This window comes from Etheostoma cragini, chromosome 7 (genome assembly GCF_013103735.1).
Source record: "Etheostoma cragini isolate CJK2018 chromosome 7, CSU_Ecrag_1.0, whole genome shotgun sequence".
NCBI classification, from domain to species: Eukaryota; Metazoa; Chordata; class Actinopteri; order Perciformes; family Percidae; genus Etheostoma; species Etheostoma cragini.
The window spans coordinates 5,692,392-5,710,658 of NC_048413.1; the positions used below are offsets into that span (position 1 = coordinate 5,692,392).

Consider the following 18,267-nt stretch of genomic DNA (forward strand, 5'->3'; position numbering starts at 1 on the left):
TTTAAGTTACTTCCGCAGTGGTTGCACTTTTCCGAACCGGATGCTCTGTCCATCAATATATATACGGTCTATGGTTTTTTTCAGTGAAAGCTGAAGCATTTACGGACTTTTATTTTGAAGCTCAGAAACCAATCTGCACCGGAAGCTGTAGTCTTCACTGTGGCTAACTTCCCCCTTTGCACCAAGACAGCGGCTAGCAGAAACCTGTGTTAGCAGAGCGTTTTTGTCGTGTTCAGAAAGAGGTAAAATGTGTAAAGTCCAGATGCTGAGAGCGTTGGTGGAGCAGCGACTAACTGCGGCTGCTGAAGAGATATTTGGGCTGTTTGAAAGAACGATAGCAGAGTACGAGGAGGAACTTTGTCGTTCAAAAGAGGAGAACGAGCGACAACGGGAACAGCTTGACGCTATTTTCAAGCCTCAGCTTCGGTTACAAAGAGCAGGTTAGTTTATTAAACCTTCACTTGATCTTTCTCTTCTTCCTGTGATCTCTACTCTCAGCAACGATACGACAGAAAGTATTTCAATAAACATTTGTTCTTAAGATCTAATGCAATCTATGCTTTTTAACAGGCCTCCGGCCAACCTACCAGAATCCATGTAAATAATCACTACTTTTATCATCGTAAAACACACTGCATTCAAAGTGGACGTAAACCGACGTTTTTTTTGGAAGATTAAATGGAACGTTATTTGGGATTTACTTAGCTGTTCTCTAACATACGGATTCATGGTTGCAAATGCATCTCGCAGCTCTCTGTCTCCTCCTTTTAAAGTCAGTGCCACAGTCAGAAATTAAAGTTTTATTGCAAAATAAAAGCTTGCATCTGGAATAAAATAAGCTTGCGTCGACTATCATGCTATGAATAAAATACTTAAAATATTTGGTCTCTTTTTAGAGTAACACAATCATGCAAATTAATAAAATACTTAAAAAATATGTCTGTCTATAAAATAAATGCAGATTATAGGCAAACAAAAAAAATCCTTTTGCCATCCCGCCAAGTGAGTCCCTGAGCTTCTACTTTTCCAAATGAAAGCTCACATCTGGAATAAAATACTTTTAACAATATGCTCTCTCTCTTTTACTTTTCAAAGTAAAAGCTTGCTGCAACTATTATGCCAATAAATAAAATAGTTAAGACATTTTATGTTTTTTTTTTTATATATTAAAAAATATACAGTATGTTTGTCTCTAAAATAAATGCAGATTAGAGGCAAAGCCCATCTACGGCTCCGTGAACCACTGTCTGATTATGTGCAAATCAGAGTTGTTCCCAGCTTAGTTTCTAGATGGAGACAGTCACAGAGGACAGAGTATCGGGAGGAAAGTTTCCACAACCGATAGCAGTCGGTTGCAAGGTTTACCAGTTAACTAGTAAACGCAACATAGTTTTTCAGACAACAGCAGTGACCATTGCTAGTCAGTGCTAGTTAGTGTCTGTTAGTTCACAGGGCTCTAGGGTGCAACTAACATTTTTCCTCTGTCGCACCGGTGCACCTAATGTCCTCGCATCCGCTGTCTCTCCACAAACAAAGCAATGTTGTTTATATCAATATGGTTTCATTTTGCGTTACTTGACCCATTTTTTCTGCCGTGCCTATGTTTGGATCTCTCGTCTTACTCTCCACGCAGCCCGGCCTCCATTCACTCCCACACATGCAGCGGCCGCTGGTCCACACTTCTGACATTTGTCCACAGTTGAAATTGTTATTAACACAGCTGTATATTGTTTAGTATAAGGGGCAAACCTGTATTTGTACCAGCGTGTCCACTGCCAACTGTATCGCGGCCGCCACGGCAAAAAACACGGAAGTTATTCAATGCAACTTACTTTAGGTTGTAGAGTAACAGAGTGTGAGAAGGAGCCTGCTGGACCTGGGCGAGAGATGTGACTCATAGCCAGAATATCATAGTTTAAAAAAATGCAGTGCAGTATCTACAGAGACATTTCATACACACAACGTGTGTATCCGCCATTCGACCCAAGCCGGACCCATTCATAATGAGTCAGCCGTCTCTCTGTGAGTAGCGTCCATCATACTCCCCCTCTCTCCCTAGCTGTTTTAATCGGTTATTGTTGAAAACAAGTGAAGGAGCTTTCTCAGAAATACTATATATATTTTTTTTAAATACATCTTAGTCTAATTATTTCAAAAAGCTAATTTTCATTTACATGTGTTGCAGCTGTATGTCTAATCTATACAACATACAACTTAAGACAGAAGAATGTAGCATAATATGGATGTGAAAGCAGTTATGAATAGCCTATGTGACTATAAAATCTGTTTTGGTTAAAATCAACAAATTATCCTGATGATTAATTGTGATCTCAATATTGATCAATATAATCGTGATTATCATTTTGGCCGTAATTGTGCAGCCCTAGCTTGTCTATCTCGAAGGATCCAGTGGGCATGTCGTATCTCTCAAATACCCTATCACGTCCTGGGTGAAAGAGTCTCTTGTCATAATCCCTAATCAGAAGCTGTGTCAGATGATGTTTAGGGTCAAGCACTATAGGATGGGTGGTCTCTGTCAAAGTCTGCCACCCGCTCTGATGACTTCTAGGGTTTTATCAAACTCAGGGGAGAGCGGGAAGAGGCGACCATGTGGGGAAATTTCTTTACCCAATTGAAGTGCCTTAAATTCCTCAGGGAAATTTCAATTTTGGCGTGCGATTTCAGGGCAGTTTCTGCCGGTTTTGATGAGCCAGTAGGTTCAGAATTTGAATGACAGGATGATGTTTGCATTGTGTGGAATGTGGTTTCTATAAGATATGTCCAGTTGTTGTATTCTTAATGGTCAGGTAGATCAAATGGCTCAGTGGGTTGTGTGAGGCCTCAAAAAAGGGATTTCCTTAACTCTGTGCGTGTGTGTTTAGTAGGCAGATGACAGACTGGCCACTGATCAGAAGAAAGGTGAAGGAATTCAGGACCGGGTGTGTGGGTGTTAGATCTTTCAGTGGCTTACCTCTGGTTATATCATCTGCAGAGTTTTGCTTTGTGTCTGTTTATTTGTGCTCCAGTCAGGGCTGCAGATAACTCCAGGCGGGGCATAGTCAGTTGCTTCAAAGGAGCTACGCGTGATCTGGACATGACAATCGACATTTGGTTTGTGGTTTTCATGCATGCCACTGAACTGTATGCTCTTACAGACGCATCACAGAAAATGTGTATTTCTCTGTCAGATACATTGCAAAGAACCTGGGGGTTATTGCCATTATACCACCCGGGGATGGAGCTGTGAACCAAATTGGGGAGTTCACTCTCCCACTCATCCCAGGCGCGTTGCAGGTACCGGTGGGTCTTGGCTGATCCCACTGCTTGTTTCTCACCCAGAGCTGCTGGAGCAGGTCCATTGCTCTAGTGGTGAATGGGATAATGTAACCTAGGAGGTCATATTGTGAAGCAAGCACTTTGTAAATATTTCTCATGGTCAAGGTTTGTTAGTATTAGAGACACAACGCTTATCTTAGCCCTAATGCACCTTCCACAGGATCTGTATGAGTTTGATTCAGCGAGAGGTCAGCGCTATGTGATGTGGCGGCTGATAGTAGTCAAGTACAGAGGAAAAGTTACTTGCCCATTGCCTAATGTCAAATCCACCGGTGGACAACAGAACCCTTCTCTTGAGAGGGAGTTCCTTTGTGTTGTTGGGGCAATTATCCACATAAAATGACTCAAGAACAGTTTGAACCACATCCTCATTGTCTTTACTGTGATCCTGTACATGTTTTTGGACAGCATATGTTGCAAAACAGGGGCTACATTTGGTACCAAATGGGAGCACTTGCCATTCATAGACAGTTGGTGTCTCATTGCGCTTCATGTCATGCCCAAGAACCTGAGAAGTGGTTTGTCCTTTGGTACGAGCCTCACTTGATGGAACATTACTTTTTATATCTCCGCTCATAGCAACCGTGTGTTTTGCGGAAGCGGAGCAGAACACCAAGCAGTGATAGAAAGGATGGAGCTGGTCGTTGAGTGATTGGTCTTGATAGGTGAAGGAGCAGTTGAATACAACCCGATGTTCGCCATTATGCCAACTAGGTGATGGGGAATATAATTCTTGGGACTTAGCAATTTGTCCTGCATTCATTTATCCAACATAACCAGCGTGCTGTAGTTTTTTTATATCATTTGTGTATAGGTCAGCCAATTAAGGGGTTTCTCCAGTTTACGTTCGGATCTACGGAGAAGGGGCATTAAAGATTAAAGTGGTTCATTTAGTTCAGGTGCAGCTTTCTTTCTCAACGGATAACGTTCAGTTCTATCTGTGTATACTCATACAGTCTTTGCTTTCAAAAGGTCCATTGCCACCTCATCCTGCTTTGATCTAATGAGGAATTAATCATTTCTAAAGAGAACAAAGCCACAATTTATTGGTGTTTCAGCTCACTGTAGCAGTTAGCTTATGATGTAAAGAGGCAGCGAGCAGAGTCACAAAACTCACCAAGGGAAGAAGGTCCTTGTAGAGCCCATCCAACCCTTGTCCTCACTGTAGCTGGTGATCCCTTTGGACCCTTTTGGACTCTCTCTACAGGTGTGATGATAAATGGACTGTCTGATCTGATCAGGATGTGTGGCTGAACTTTAGAAAAAGAGCTCAATGTGAGACCATGGAGATGTAGATAGCGTTTTTTTGAGTTTATCAATAGGGTAACTCTGCTCAAAAAACATGATCTTGTCAGAGGTGAAAGCGCCGTCGATTTCTCTCAGGAAATGAGGCAGCAGATTTACAGTTCTTCTAATGTTTCTATCTGCTGTCTCACTGTGCACAGCTCAAGGTTTCTCCCTCCAAGCCAAGGTACTTAGCAGCACCTGGTAGCAGCATTGTACGCTCTGATCCATCATCTAAAACTACATGCTTATCAAATGTCTTATTTTTGTTGGAAAGTCTAACTACTTTAAGTAGTAATTTGGGTTACATACTCTGTGGGTTCATGTACAACACTAGATGCGCTTTTGTCTCTATACATATGTGTATATGTAACTAAATATATATCAACTAAAAACAATGTCCCAACCATTTGTACACTTTCTGGTTCAGAAATTGAAGAAGTATCACATTACAAATACTTGGGTATTATCATTGACCAATCACTGTCTTTTTTTACATTGCATGTCCAAGATTTGGTTAAAAAACTGAAATTGAAGTTGGGTTTTTTCTTTAGAATCAAGTCCTGTTTATCAGTTGAAGCAAAAAAACAACTTGGAAATGCAACATTCTTGTCTGTCTTGGGCTATGGTGATATTTTATACATGCATTCAACCTCCCAGTGTCTTCATGCTTTGGACACTGTTTCATGGAGCCTTGAGATTCATTACAAAATCATTAAAATCTCTCACTCATCACTGTTTGCTGTATTCTCGGGTCAGATGGTTTTCCCTCTCCATTCAACGTTTGTCATCTTTTTATTTATAAGGCAGTATTAGGACTTCTTCCTCCTTATCTGAACAATTACATCCTCCCGAGGTCTGCAGGGACATATCACTTGCGCTCACAGGATCCGGTTTTTATTGACAGTCCCTAAAGCCCGCACTGACTTTGGCAAAAAGGCTTTTTATTTTCCAGCAACATCTGCATGGAATCAGCTTCAGAATGAACTCCAGGCCAGAAGTTGGTCTCATTTTATTATTTTAAAGGCTTTTTAAAGGACCTTGTAGAAAGGCAGTCTGTATGTCAGTCTGTTTTTAAATTGATTTAGGACCCAGGTTTTTTATGATGACATTGTTGTTTGAATATGACTGAAAGTGTGTTTAGTATTTACATGCAAGTGTCTCTGTCTATTTGAAACGTGCTGCTGTTACTTGCAAGGACACTTTTGTTCTGTGTTTTTTTTTTTTCAGACAGCAGTGACCAGTGCTAGTTAGTGCCTGTTAGCTTACAGGGCTGTAGGGCGCGAGTAATATTTTTCCTCCAGGTTGCACCGTCGCACCTAATGTCCTGGAATCCGCTGTAGTGTTGTTTATATATGGATATGGTTTAATTTTGCGTTACATGACCCATTTCTTCTGTAAAGCCGTGCCTGTGTTGAATCTATCCTCTACTCTCTCTCCTCTTACTCTCCGCGCAGCCCCGCCACACAGCGGCAGTCCACACTTCTGACATTTGTCTACAGTTTTAATTGTTGTTAACACAGCTGTATACTGTTAAGTATGAGGGGGAAACCTGTATTTGTACCAGTGTTTCCAAGTGCATTCAAGTCATTGAATGCAACTAACTTCAGTTGGTAGAGTAACAGCGTGTGAGACGGAGCTGTGGAGATGTGACCCATGGCCAGAATATCATAGTTCATAAAAATGCAGCACAGTGACGATATAGACAATTCATACACACGACGTGTGTATCCGCCATTCAATCCGTGCTGGACCTGTTCAAAATGAGTCAGCCGTCTCTCCGCTAGGGTCCGCTGAGGTCTGTATGAAAGAGATTACAGATACGGTATTAGGAGACCACTAATATATAAAAAGCATCCAAAGAGCATCATGGGTCCTTTAATTACCGATTGCGCCACTTTGTGCTCAACACCGCAATTGCATTATTTCACCACGAGTGCCCTAACATGTCAGACAACAGCCTTTCCAACAGTTTTCCAAGTCTGAATAGGAAGACTAGTAGTATAGGTGTAACCTAAGTAACTGACTGAATAAACAATATTTCTTTTTAACAATCCCAATCCAAGTAATAAGATACAACTCCACAACATTTCTCTGTATGTGTATCCTGCAGATGTTGAGCAGCTGTCAGTAGTTAAAGAAGAGGTCCCCCCTGAGCAGCAGGAGTGTAGCTCCAGTGTGGACCAGCAGGAGCAAGAGCCCCCCTCGCACATCAAAGAGGAACAGGAGGAACTATTGAGCAGTCAGCAGGGAGAGCAGCTTCAAGGGCTGGAGGCGGCTGATATCACCGAGTTCCCATTCACTCCTGTCCCTGTGAAGAGTGAAGATGATGAAGAGGAAGCTCCGTCCTCACAGCTTCATCAAAGACCAACTCATTCACAACACATGGAAACAGAAGCTGATGGAGAGGACTGTGGAGGACCAGAACCAGCCAGCAACGCACATCCACTTTTACATCCAGAAACTGAAGACCAGACTGGAGAGTCTTCTGATCCTGAGACTGATGACAGTGGTGCTTGGAAGGAGACCAGAGAACCTCAGTCAGCTTTAAACTCTCTGAAACATTATTCAAGATTTAACAAAACATTCAGCTGCTCGGAATGTGGGAAAAGATTTGGCTTCAAGTCACATCTAAAGACACACATAAGAACCCACACAGGAGAAAAACCTTTTAGCTGCTCGGAGTGTGGTAAAGCTTTCTCTGATAATGGAAACCTGAAGAAACGCATGAGAACTCACTCAGGAGAAAAACCTTTCAGCTGTATAGTTTGTAAGAAAAAGTTCTTAATGCCTAGAGATTTACGGTTACACACGATAATCCACACAGGACAAAAAACGTTCAGCTGCAGTGTTTGTAATAACTCTTTTACACAGAGTGGAAGTTCACAAAGACACATGAGAATCCACACAGAAGAGAAGCCTTTTAACTGCTCTGATTGTGGTAGAGCTTTCACTGAACGTGGACACTTGAACGACCACATGATGACTCATTCTGGAAAAAAAACTTTCAGCTGCTTAGTTTGTAAGAAATTTTTTAGCAAAGAATGGAAATTTACAAAAACACATGGCCATAGTCCACAAAGGAGAGAAAAGATTCAGTTGCAGTGTTTGTAACAAAAGATTTGCTCAGTATTCTGGTGTAAAAACACATAAATGTGTTGGTTCGATGGAAACAGAAGCTGATGGAGAGGACTGGGGAGGACCAGAACCAGCCAGGAACTAACATCCACTTTTACAACCAGAGACTGAAGACCAGACTGGAGATTCTTCTGAGACTGGTGACATGGTTTAATGTTTGTGCCTTTCAAGTCCAAGCAAGACTTAAGTATCTCACACTAACCTTTTTGTATCAACATCTAGATAGGAGACATAATAGTGGGTGGTAGGAAAAAGTACTCATATTTTAAATATTTTTTAGATATTGTTTTGTCTTGGAATGTCTGATAGTCATTTATAATCAAGAAATCAGACAAATGAAACCACCCCATAGTTTATAGGGCTTACGCATATATTCACTTCTTTCAAAGTAAGATGTTTAGCAAAATTCACTATAAATAATTTATCAATATATATATATATATATATATATATATATATATATATATATGTGTATGTTAAAGCTGGGCAGCGTTTAAAATTTTTAATCGCATAATTTCCCTGATTAATCGCAAAATGAAATAATGAATTCAAAAGTAGTGTATATAGTGCAATTTTTTTAAAAATGTTCTGCCATATGAATAAAAGTGCCGTAACATTTGATCTGCAAAAACCTACCAGCATTTTGTTCATAAAGTAGCAGTTAAATAAAATATTTAGTGTGCATCTCAACTTAAACATAATGTATTTATCATGCATGTCCAGAGATGGATTCCATCTGGTTGGAACGTGTTGCTAAGCAACTCCTTATGTCCACATTCATCTGTTGTTGCTCTAATTCTGTAGCCCTTGCTGGACTGGGTTTCAGCAGCAATCAGATTTTGTATCTATTCGTACTATCTGGGCTAACTGCGGGGACTTTATTTGACCCATTCCACTGCCGTGCAACTTCAATGTGTCCTGCGCGCACATGTTGTAACGTGGTCGCTTTTGCAGTCCTCTCCTTTTCATACAACTCGTGTATTCTTCTTGGGATGGTGCGTCTTGAGGGAATCTCATACCTGCCGTCGTCGTTGCGATTCTCAGACCGATGTCCTCTAATGGGCCTGCAGTCTGTAGCTATCCACGTTGCTATGGCATTTGTTAGCGTCTCATGACTTTGTCTGCTGAAGCCTCGCACCACTGTGTGTTTTGTTGAATGATTTGCTGGTATCAACTGTCAAGGTGATATTTCAGACTGGAAGTACTCCGGTGATAAGAAAATTCAACTTTGCAGTATTTACAAAGCCTGAGAGCAACAAACTTTTACCATAATAAAGAAATAATAAAAACTGCCTTAACGCACGATAAAAAAATTGTCATATATATATATATATATATATATATATATATATATATATTTATTTTTTTAGTGTTTATATATGTAAACACTAAAAAGTTACATATAGTCACTTTAATCACAGACTGCGCCACTGTGTGCTCACAGCGCAGTTGCATTATTTCACCAGAAGAGGGTCCCTAATAACAGGCTGAAAAAGGAATACTAGTAGTAAAGATATAACCTAAGTGACTGACTGAACAAACAGTATTTTTGTATAACATTCACGCTCCAGGTGATAAGAAACAGTTCCACAACATTTCTCTGTATGTGTATCTTGCAGATGTTGAGCAGCTGTCGGTGGTTAACGAAGAGGTTCCCCCTGAGCAACAGGTGCCAGAGCCCCCCACACACATTAAAGAGGAACAGGAGGAACTGTGGAGCAGTCAGGAGGGAGAGCAGCTTCAAGGGCTGGAGGAGGCTAATATCACAAAGTTCCCATTCACTCCTGTCCCTGTGAAGAGTGAAGATGATGAAGAGGAAGCTCAGACCTCACAGCTTAATCACAGACAAACTCAACACATGAAAACAGAAGCTGATGAAGAGGACTGTGGAGGACCAGAACCAGCCAGCAACGCACATCCACTTTTAAACCCAGAGACTAAAAACCAGGCTGGACACTCTTCTGATCCTGAGACTGATGACCAAGCTATTTGGAAGGACACTAGAGAACCTCAGTCAGCTTTAAACTTTCTTAAACATGTTTCAAGATTTAACAAAACATTATGCTGCTCAGAATGTGGAAAAAGATGTGTCTTCAAGTCAGATCTGAAAAAACACATGAGAATCCACACAGGAGAAAAACCTTTTAGCTGCTCTGAGTGTGGTAGAGCTTTCTCTGATAGTGGAAACTTGAAGAAACACATAAGAATTCACACAGATGAAAAACCTTTCAGCTGTTTAGTTTGTAAGAAAACGTTTTTATTGTCTCGAAATTTACGGTTTCACACAATGATCCACACAGGAGAAAAGCCTTTCAACTGCAGTGTTTGTAATAAATCTTTTATACAGAGAGGAAGTTTAAAGAAACACATGAGAATCCACACAGGAGAGAAGCCTTTTTGCTGCTCTGAGTGTGGTAAAGCTTTCTTTGAAAGTGGACACCTGAAGAACCACATGATGACTCATTCTGGAGAAAAACCTTTTGGCTGCTCAGTCTGTAAGAAATATTTTACAAAGAATGGAAGTTTAAAAAAACACATTGCCATAGTCCACAAAGGAGAGAAAAGATTCAGCTGCAGTGTTTGTAACAAAAGATGTGCTCGGCGTGATGATATCAAAAGACATAAATGTGTTGGTCCGATGGAAACAGAAGCTGATGGAGAGGACTGTGGAGGACCAGAACCAGCCAGGAACTCACATCCACTTTTACAGCCAGGGACTGAAGACCAGACTGGAGACTCTTCTGAACCTGAGACTGGTGACATGGTTTAATTTTTTGTGCCTTTTAAGTCCAAACAATACTTGTTTTGAAACGTGTTTAAAAAAAAAGTGAATAATTCTCAAAATTCTTGGAATGGCTTTAATTTCCCTAATATCACTGCATTGGGGACACTACACATTCAATTCAAAATCAAAACACAACCATAATTGAAGAATTTTGTGTAATACCTTTACACAAAGTGAAGAAAACGTAATATTAGGCTGTTCAAAAAAATTGTATTTTTTCTTTACAAACTCAAACAATTACTGTAAAAACTGAAAAATGTCTCAAGGGTTTGCTTTACTTCGAATCACTGCACTAATATTTAGTTGCATAAGCATTATTTCTGTGAACTGCTTCACATCTGTGTGGCATGGAGTCAACCAACTTCTGGCACCTGTGAACAGTTATTTCAGCCCAGGGCGATTGAACTATAATCGACAGTTCTTCTGCATTACAGGGTTTGGCCTCGGAAACGGCATTTATGATGTCACCCCGTAAGTGTTCTATGGGACTGAGGTCTGGCCACTCAATCAAATCAATCTGGTTCATCTGGAACCAAGACTTTGTTTGCTTACTGGTGTGTTGTGTACGCAAGTTTTCAAGTCAGTGTGGATTTGAGCTGCAGAATATAGTTTGTTTAACAGGAGAAGGAGAAGTCATCAGTTGATCATTTTGTCGGCAATGGCAGATCTGGCTCTTTGAGAAGACCACGAAGTGCGTAATAATATGGTCAGAGACTATACGCCGGTATAACAGTGCACACATACACACATGGGCCACAGTGGAGTGCTCTATCGGTTTGATTAAGGGCAAATGGCTCTGTCTTCGGGGGGGGCTACTATACATCCAGAAAAAGTCTGCAACACTGTTTTTGCCTGTGGGGTTCTGCACAACATCGTGCAGGAAGACAGGGTGCCATAAATGTAGTGATGGAGCTGCTGACCGAATGCCCAGAGAGCAGAGTCCAGCACAGCCCCAACTGGGGGCTACACCAAGGAGACAGGATATTTCTCCTCTTTCCAAAGGTGTAGTGTTATGTTTGGCATTGCTATTTAAAACAGGAAACATGACAATGCACAACATTCTTATTTAATCTTCTGGTTTTCGTTAGTTTTTTTAAAGTGCTGTTAGTGGCCACAAGTAAACGAGTTCTTTCTGCCCTTGACCAACATACAGTATTTTGGCTTGTTTTACCAGCCCTCTGCTGTCAGGAGACAGGTTGATAAATGAGGGCCAATGTGTCCTTTGCCAAATGTCAACCTATTCAGTACATGTCTTTTTTTCAGCAATGGGACTTTGCGGAGGCTTCTAGCTGATAGCATTGCTTCACATAGCCTTCCTCTGATCGTAACAGTACTCACAGGTAACTTTAAGTCTTCTTTGATTTTCCTGGAGCTGATCATTGGTTGAGCCTTTGCCATTTTGGCTAAACTTCCATCCATTCAAATGGTAGTTGACCGTTTTTTCCCCACATCATTCAGGCTATGGATGCCATTTCTTGGCATTAGAAATCATTTTGGCTCAGAAGCATTTCACTGGGGGATCCTGAGGCTTCCCCAGGCTTCTCACCCTATCTCTAAGGGAGACGCCAGCCACCTTCCTGAGGAAACCCATTTGGGCCGCTTGTACCCTTGATGTCGTACTTTTGATCATGACCCAGCCTTCATGATCATAGGTGAGGGTAGGAACGAAAACTGGCGGGAGACTGAGAGCTTTGTCTTCTGGCTCCGCTCTCTCTTCGTCACTATGGTGTGGTAAATTGAATGTAATACTACACTCGTTGCGCCGATTCTCCGAACAATCTCCTGCTACATTGTCCCTTTACTTGTGACCAAGACCCCAAGGTATTTAAACTCCTGCACTTGGGGTAAGGACTCATTCCCTACCTGAAGAAGGCACTCCATCGGTGTCCTGCTGAGAATCATGGCCTCAGATTTAAAGGGGCTGATCCTCATCCCAGCCGCTTTGCACTGCTGCAAACCGATCCAGTGAGTGCTGAAGGTCACAGGCCGATGATGCCATCAGGACCAGATCATCTGCAAAAAGCAGCGATGAGATCCCCAGCCCACTGATCTGCAACCCCTCGGCATCGCGACTATGCCTCAATATCCTGTCCATAAATACTACAAACATGATTGGCGACAAAGCGCAGCCCTGGCGGAGGCTAACCCTCACCTGAAACAAGTCTGACTTACTGCCAAGAACCCGGACACAGCTCTTGGATTGGATTGGATGGCCCTTAGAAGGGACCCCTGACCCCATACTCCTGTAGCATTTCCCACAGTATCTCCTGGGGTACCCGGTCATACACCTTCTTCAGATCCCAGATCCACAAAACACAATGAGACCGGTTGGGCACACTCCCAGGGTCCCTCCAGGATCATGGCGAGAGTGAAGAACTAATCTGTTTTTCCACGACCAGGACAGAATCCACATTGTTCCTTTTCAACCCGAGGTTCGACTATCGGCTGAACCCTCCTTTCCAGCACCTTGGAGTAGACTTTGTCATTGAGGCTGGGAAGTGTGATTCCCCTGTAATTGGCACACACCTCTGGTCCCCCTTTTTCAACAGGTGAACCACCACCCCAGTCTGCAACTCCTTAAGCACTGTCCCAGACTTCCACACAATGTTGAAGAGGCGTGTCAACCAAGACAGCCCCGCCACACCCAGAGCTTTCTGCATTTCTGGACGGATCTCATAAATCCCTGGGGCTTTGCCACTGTAGAGTTGTTTAACTACCTCAGCAACTTCCACCAGGGAAATTGACAACAGTCCCCCATCCTCCTCCAGCTCTGCCTCTACCATAGAGGGCGTATTAGCTGGATTTAGCGGTTCCTCAAAGTGCTCCTTCCACTGCCCTATTACCTCCTCAGTTGAAGTCAACAGCCTCACATCCTTACTGTACACAGCTTGGATGGTTCCCCGCTTCCCCCTACTGAGACGGTTGTCCAGAAGCACCTTGGTGCCGACGGTTGTCCAGAAACATCTTGGTGCCGACTGAAAGTCCTTCCCCATGTCTTCTCCAAACTTCTCCCACACCTGCTGCTTTGCTTCTTTCACGGCAGTGGATGCAGCCCTTAGGCCCTTTGGTACCTTGCAACTACCTCTGGATTCCTCCAGGATAGAATGAAGATAGCCTGAAGAACTCCTTTATCAGTCGGACGGCTTCTCTGACCAATGGTGTCCACCAGGGAGTTTGTGGGTTACCGCAAACTCCCTGGTGAGGTCTTAGGTGCTGAGGCACCTAAGACCTCAGCTCTCCATCACAGCTTCAGCAATGGAAACTGAACAGTGTCCACTCAGGGGATACACAAAAAGTTCAGCTGGAGGTGTGAGTTGAAAGTCTGTCAGACAGGGGCCTCCTCCAAACGTTTCCAATTTACCCGTGCTACTCGTTTGGGTTTACCAGGTCTGTCAAGAGTCTTCCCCCTGACCCAAGTGACCACCAGATGGTGATCAGTTGACTGCCCCACTCTTCACCCGAGTGTCCAAAACATACAACCTCAGATCAGATTAAACTATTATAAAATCGATCATTGACCTTTGGCCTAGGGTGCTCTGGTAGTACGTACACTTATGAGCATCCCTGTGTTTGAACATGGTGTTTGTGATAGACAATCCAGAAGACTAGCCCAGAAGTCCAACAACAGACAACCACTCTGGTTTAGATCAGGGAGCCGTTCCTCCCAATCACGCCTCTCTATGTATTTCCATCATTGCCACATGTTCGTTGAATTACCCCAGCAGAACTATGGAGTCCCCCACTGGATTCCGATACAGGACTCCATTCAAGGGTTCCAAGAAGGCCAAGTACTCCGAACTCTTGTTTCCCCCCCCACAGGCGTAGGGAGTCGACCCTCTCCTCTACCGGGGCAAACTCCAATGTAGCAATGCTCAACCGGGGGGTTGTGAGTATCCACACACAAGCACTCACTCTAGCTGAGAAACTACAGGAGGTCATAGCCAGTTGGCAAAGGTATGCCTTTCGCACGTAATAGCAAGAATACTGTCTTTCATCTTTTGTTCGGGAAGGTCCTTCTAAGTAGAATTTTTGTTTTGTTATTATTCTATGTAATTTGCACTTTCATAAATTTTCAGTTTTATAGCTGAATGTCTTTTGTTGTTTACAAGTTCCAGATGGAGTTTGGAGATGATGTGGGGTACTTATTGTTGTTCACATCTGACTTAACACACTTCAGGCTGTTACAGCAAGCTCAGGGCAGAGACTTTATTACACTAGGTGGTACAGCTTAAGACATCCACAATAAAAAATCTGCTTTCTGCATTTTTGATTGGCTTTTCCCTCTATTGTACTTAACGTGATGTCTGAACTGAACAGTGACTTCTGTGTACTGTTTCCCCCCTGACATAAATATTAAGTAAGTCTTCTTTGCTGTTACAGCTCATTTATCATAAATCGAAAAATGGCAGTTACAGAATCATTGAAAAGTTACATATAGTCACTTTAATTACAAACTGCTCCACTATGTCTTTCACCAAAAGACGGCCCTAATATGTTGATCAACAGCCTTTCCAACAGTTTTCCAAGGCTGAATAGGAAGACTAGTTGTATAGATGCAACCTTAGTAACTAACTGAACAAACATTATTTCTTTATAACAATCACAATCCAGGTGAGAAGATACAGCTCCACAACATTTCTCTGTATGTGTTTCCTGCAGATGTTGAGCAGCTGTTGGTGGTTAAAGAAGAGGTTCCTTCTGAGCAGCAAGAGTGTAGCTCCAGTGTGGACCAGCAGAAGCCAGAGCCCACCCCACACATTAAAGAGGAACAGGAGGAACTGTGGAGCAGTCAGGAGGGAGAGCAGATTCAAGGGCTGGAGGAGGCTGATATCACAGAGTTCCCATTCACTCCTGTCCCTGTGACGAGTGAAGATGATGAAGAGGAAACTCAGTCCTCACAGCTTCATCAAAGACAAACTCAACACATGAAAACAGAAGGTGATAGAGAGGACTGTGGAGGACCAGAACTAGCCAGGAACTCACATCCACTTTTAAACTCTCTGAAACATGATTTAACATGTAAGAAACCATTCAGCTGCTCTGAGTGTTGGAAAAGATTTGGCTTCAAGTCAAGTCTGAAGAGACACATGAGAACTCACACAGGAGAAAAACCTTTCAGCTGCTCAGTCTGTAAGAAATATTTTACACGGAGAGGAGATTTACAGAAACACATAAGAATCCACACAGGAGAAAAACCTTATAGCTGCTCTGAGTGTGGTAAAGCTTTCACCGACAGTGGAAACCTGAAGACTCACATGATGACTCACACAGGAGAAAAACCTTTCAGCTGCTCAATCTGTAAGAAATCTTTTACACGGAGAGGTAATGTACGGTCACACATGAGAATCCACACAGGAGAGAAAAGGCTGGAGGGCATTAGAGATGGTCTTCCCAAAGCCAAGGTACATTAAATGTCCAAAGTCAGGTGCAAATTTTGTCAAAAGGGAGGTTACCAAATAATATATCTTAATTAATTGTTCCCGGAGTTCTTGTAAAGTCAAACATCCAATGTCTAGAATGTAAATTTGGCATGTCTTAAAAGGGTTTTACCCCTCGTTCACTTGCAGAAACGTTGGCCCCAGAAAGTATCAAGTCAAAGCCTTCAAAGTGGAGCTCTAGAGCAGAATGCTGCCTTCAGAATGTAGGTTTGGTGTGTTGTAGTTCTTTCTGGGGTATATTGTTGTTAGTACACGGTGATAAAACTACAAGTTCTGTGATAAATGCAATACCTGTCGGCAAAATATGTCTGCATCTCCTCAGAGTTTAAGGTTTGGCTAGGGCTAATCCTGCGTGAGGAGAAAATGTACTGTTAATAATGTAGGCTAATTAAAAACTGTCCGGAGCCTGTTGTCGGACGCACTGGAGGACAGAGGGACAAAGTAAGCACGCCTCTATTTAAACACCCTGCTATTTTGCAAGTTCTTCCACTTAGAAATCATGGTGGGGTCTGAAATTGTCATCGTAGGTGCATGTCCACTGTGAGAGACATAATCTAAAAACAAAATCCAGAAATCACAATGTATGATTTTTTAATCTATTTATTTGTATGATACAGCTGCAAATAAGTATTTGAACAACTGTCTATCAGCTAGAATTCTGACCCTCAAAGACCTGTTAGCCTGCCTTCAAAATGTCCACTTCCACTCCATTTATTATCCTAAATTAGATTACACCTGTTTCAGGTCGTTAGCCGCATAAAGACACCTGTCCACCCCATACAATCCGTAAGAATCCAACTACCAACATGGCCAAGACCAAAGAGCTGTCCAAAGACACTAAAGACAAAATTGTACACCTCCACAAGACTGGAAAGGGCTGCGGGGAAATTGCCAAGCAGCTTGGTGATAAAAGGTACACTGTTGGAGCAATAATTAGAAAATGGAAGAAGCTAGACATGACTGTCAATCTCCCGTGGACTGGGGCGCCATGCAAGATATCACCTCATGGGGTCTCAATGATCCTGAGAAAGGTGAGAAATCAGCCCAGAACTACACGGGAGGAGCCGGTCAATGACCTGAAAAGAGCTGGGAACACCGTTTCCAAGGTTACTGTTGGTAATACACTAAGACGTCATGGTTTGAAATTAAGTTTGCCAATGACAATTTGGATGATCCAGTGGAGTCATGGGAGAAAAAGTAATGTGGTCAGATGAGACCAAACAGAACTTTTTGGTCATAATTCCACTAACCGTGTTTGGAGGTTGAAAAAGGATGAGTACAATCCCAAGAAAACCATCCCTACTGTGAAGAATGGGGGTGGTAGCATCATGCTTTGGGGGTGTTTTTCTGCACATGGGACAGGGCAACTGCACTGTATTAAGGAGAGGATGAGCGGGGCATTGTATTGCGAGATTTCGGGGAACAACCTCCTTCCCTCAGAGCATTGAAGATGGGTCGAGGCTTGGTCTTCCAACATGACAATGACCCGACGCACACAGCCAGGATAACCAAGGAGTGGCTCTGTAAGAAGCATATCAAGGTTCTGGCTTGGCCTAGCCAGTCTCCAGACCTAAACCCTATAAAGAATCTTTGGAGGGAACTCAAACTCCGTGTTTCTCAGCAACAGTCCAGAAACCTGACTGATCTAGAGAAGATCTGTATGGAGGAGTGGGCCAAAATCCCTTCTGCAGTGTGTGCAAACCTGGTAAAAAACTACAGGAAATGTTTGACCTCTATAATTGCAAAGAAAAGTCTACTGTACCAAATAATAACATTGATTTTCTCAGGTGTTCAAATACTTATTTGCAGCTGTATCATACAAATAAATAGTACATACAAAATCATACATTGGGATTTCTGGATTTTTTTAGATTATGTCTCTCACAGTGGACATGGACCTACGATGACAATTTCAGACCCCACCATGAATTCTAAGTAGGAAAACTTGCAAAATAGCAGTGTGTTCAAATACTTATTTTCCTCAATGTGTATGTATGTGTATGTATATATATATATATATATATATATATATGTGTGTATATATATGTGTGTATATATATATATGTGTGTATATATATATATATGTGTATATATATGTGTATATATATGTGTATATATATATGTGTATATATATATATATGTGTATATATATATATATGTGTATATATATATGTGTATATATATATATATATATATAAGTGCTTTTTGGTTGTTCGACGTCACTGCAATGGCGCCTGTGTTTGGCTTTGCCGCTGCGGCTGGTTGCTCGTCCCGACTCGTTTTGTT

General features: G+C 42.1%; 1 protein-coding gene and 1 pseudogene across 3 annotated transcripts in view; both read left to right on the forward strand.

Moving 5' to 3' along the window:
* Positions 1-102: 102 nt before the first annotated feature.
* On the forward strand, positions 103-7,905 carry LOC117947702 (annotated as a pseudogene).
* Positions 6,335-18,267, forward strand: part of LOC117947698 (zinc finger protein 501-like) — a 28,920-nt gene continuing 16,987 nt past the window's right edge. The window contains exon 1 of one of the 3 annotated variants that reach the window (XM_034876881.1): positions 6,335-6,345. Coding sequence is in view for 2 of the 3 variants with exons in the window: in XM_034876882.1 (XP_034732773.1) it covers positions 15,036-15,087 (52 nt within the window). In the remaining variant the exon portion in view is untranslated. Of the gene's footprint in view, positions 6,346-15,020; positions 15,088-15,450; positions 15,482-18,267 lie in introns of those variants that run through there. The other 2 variants (XM_034876882.1, XM_034876883.1) reach the window with 2 other exon arrangements.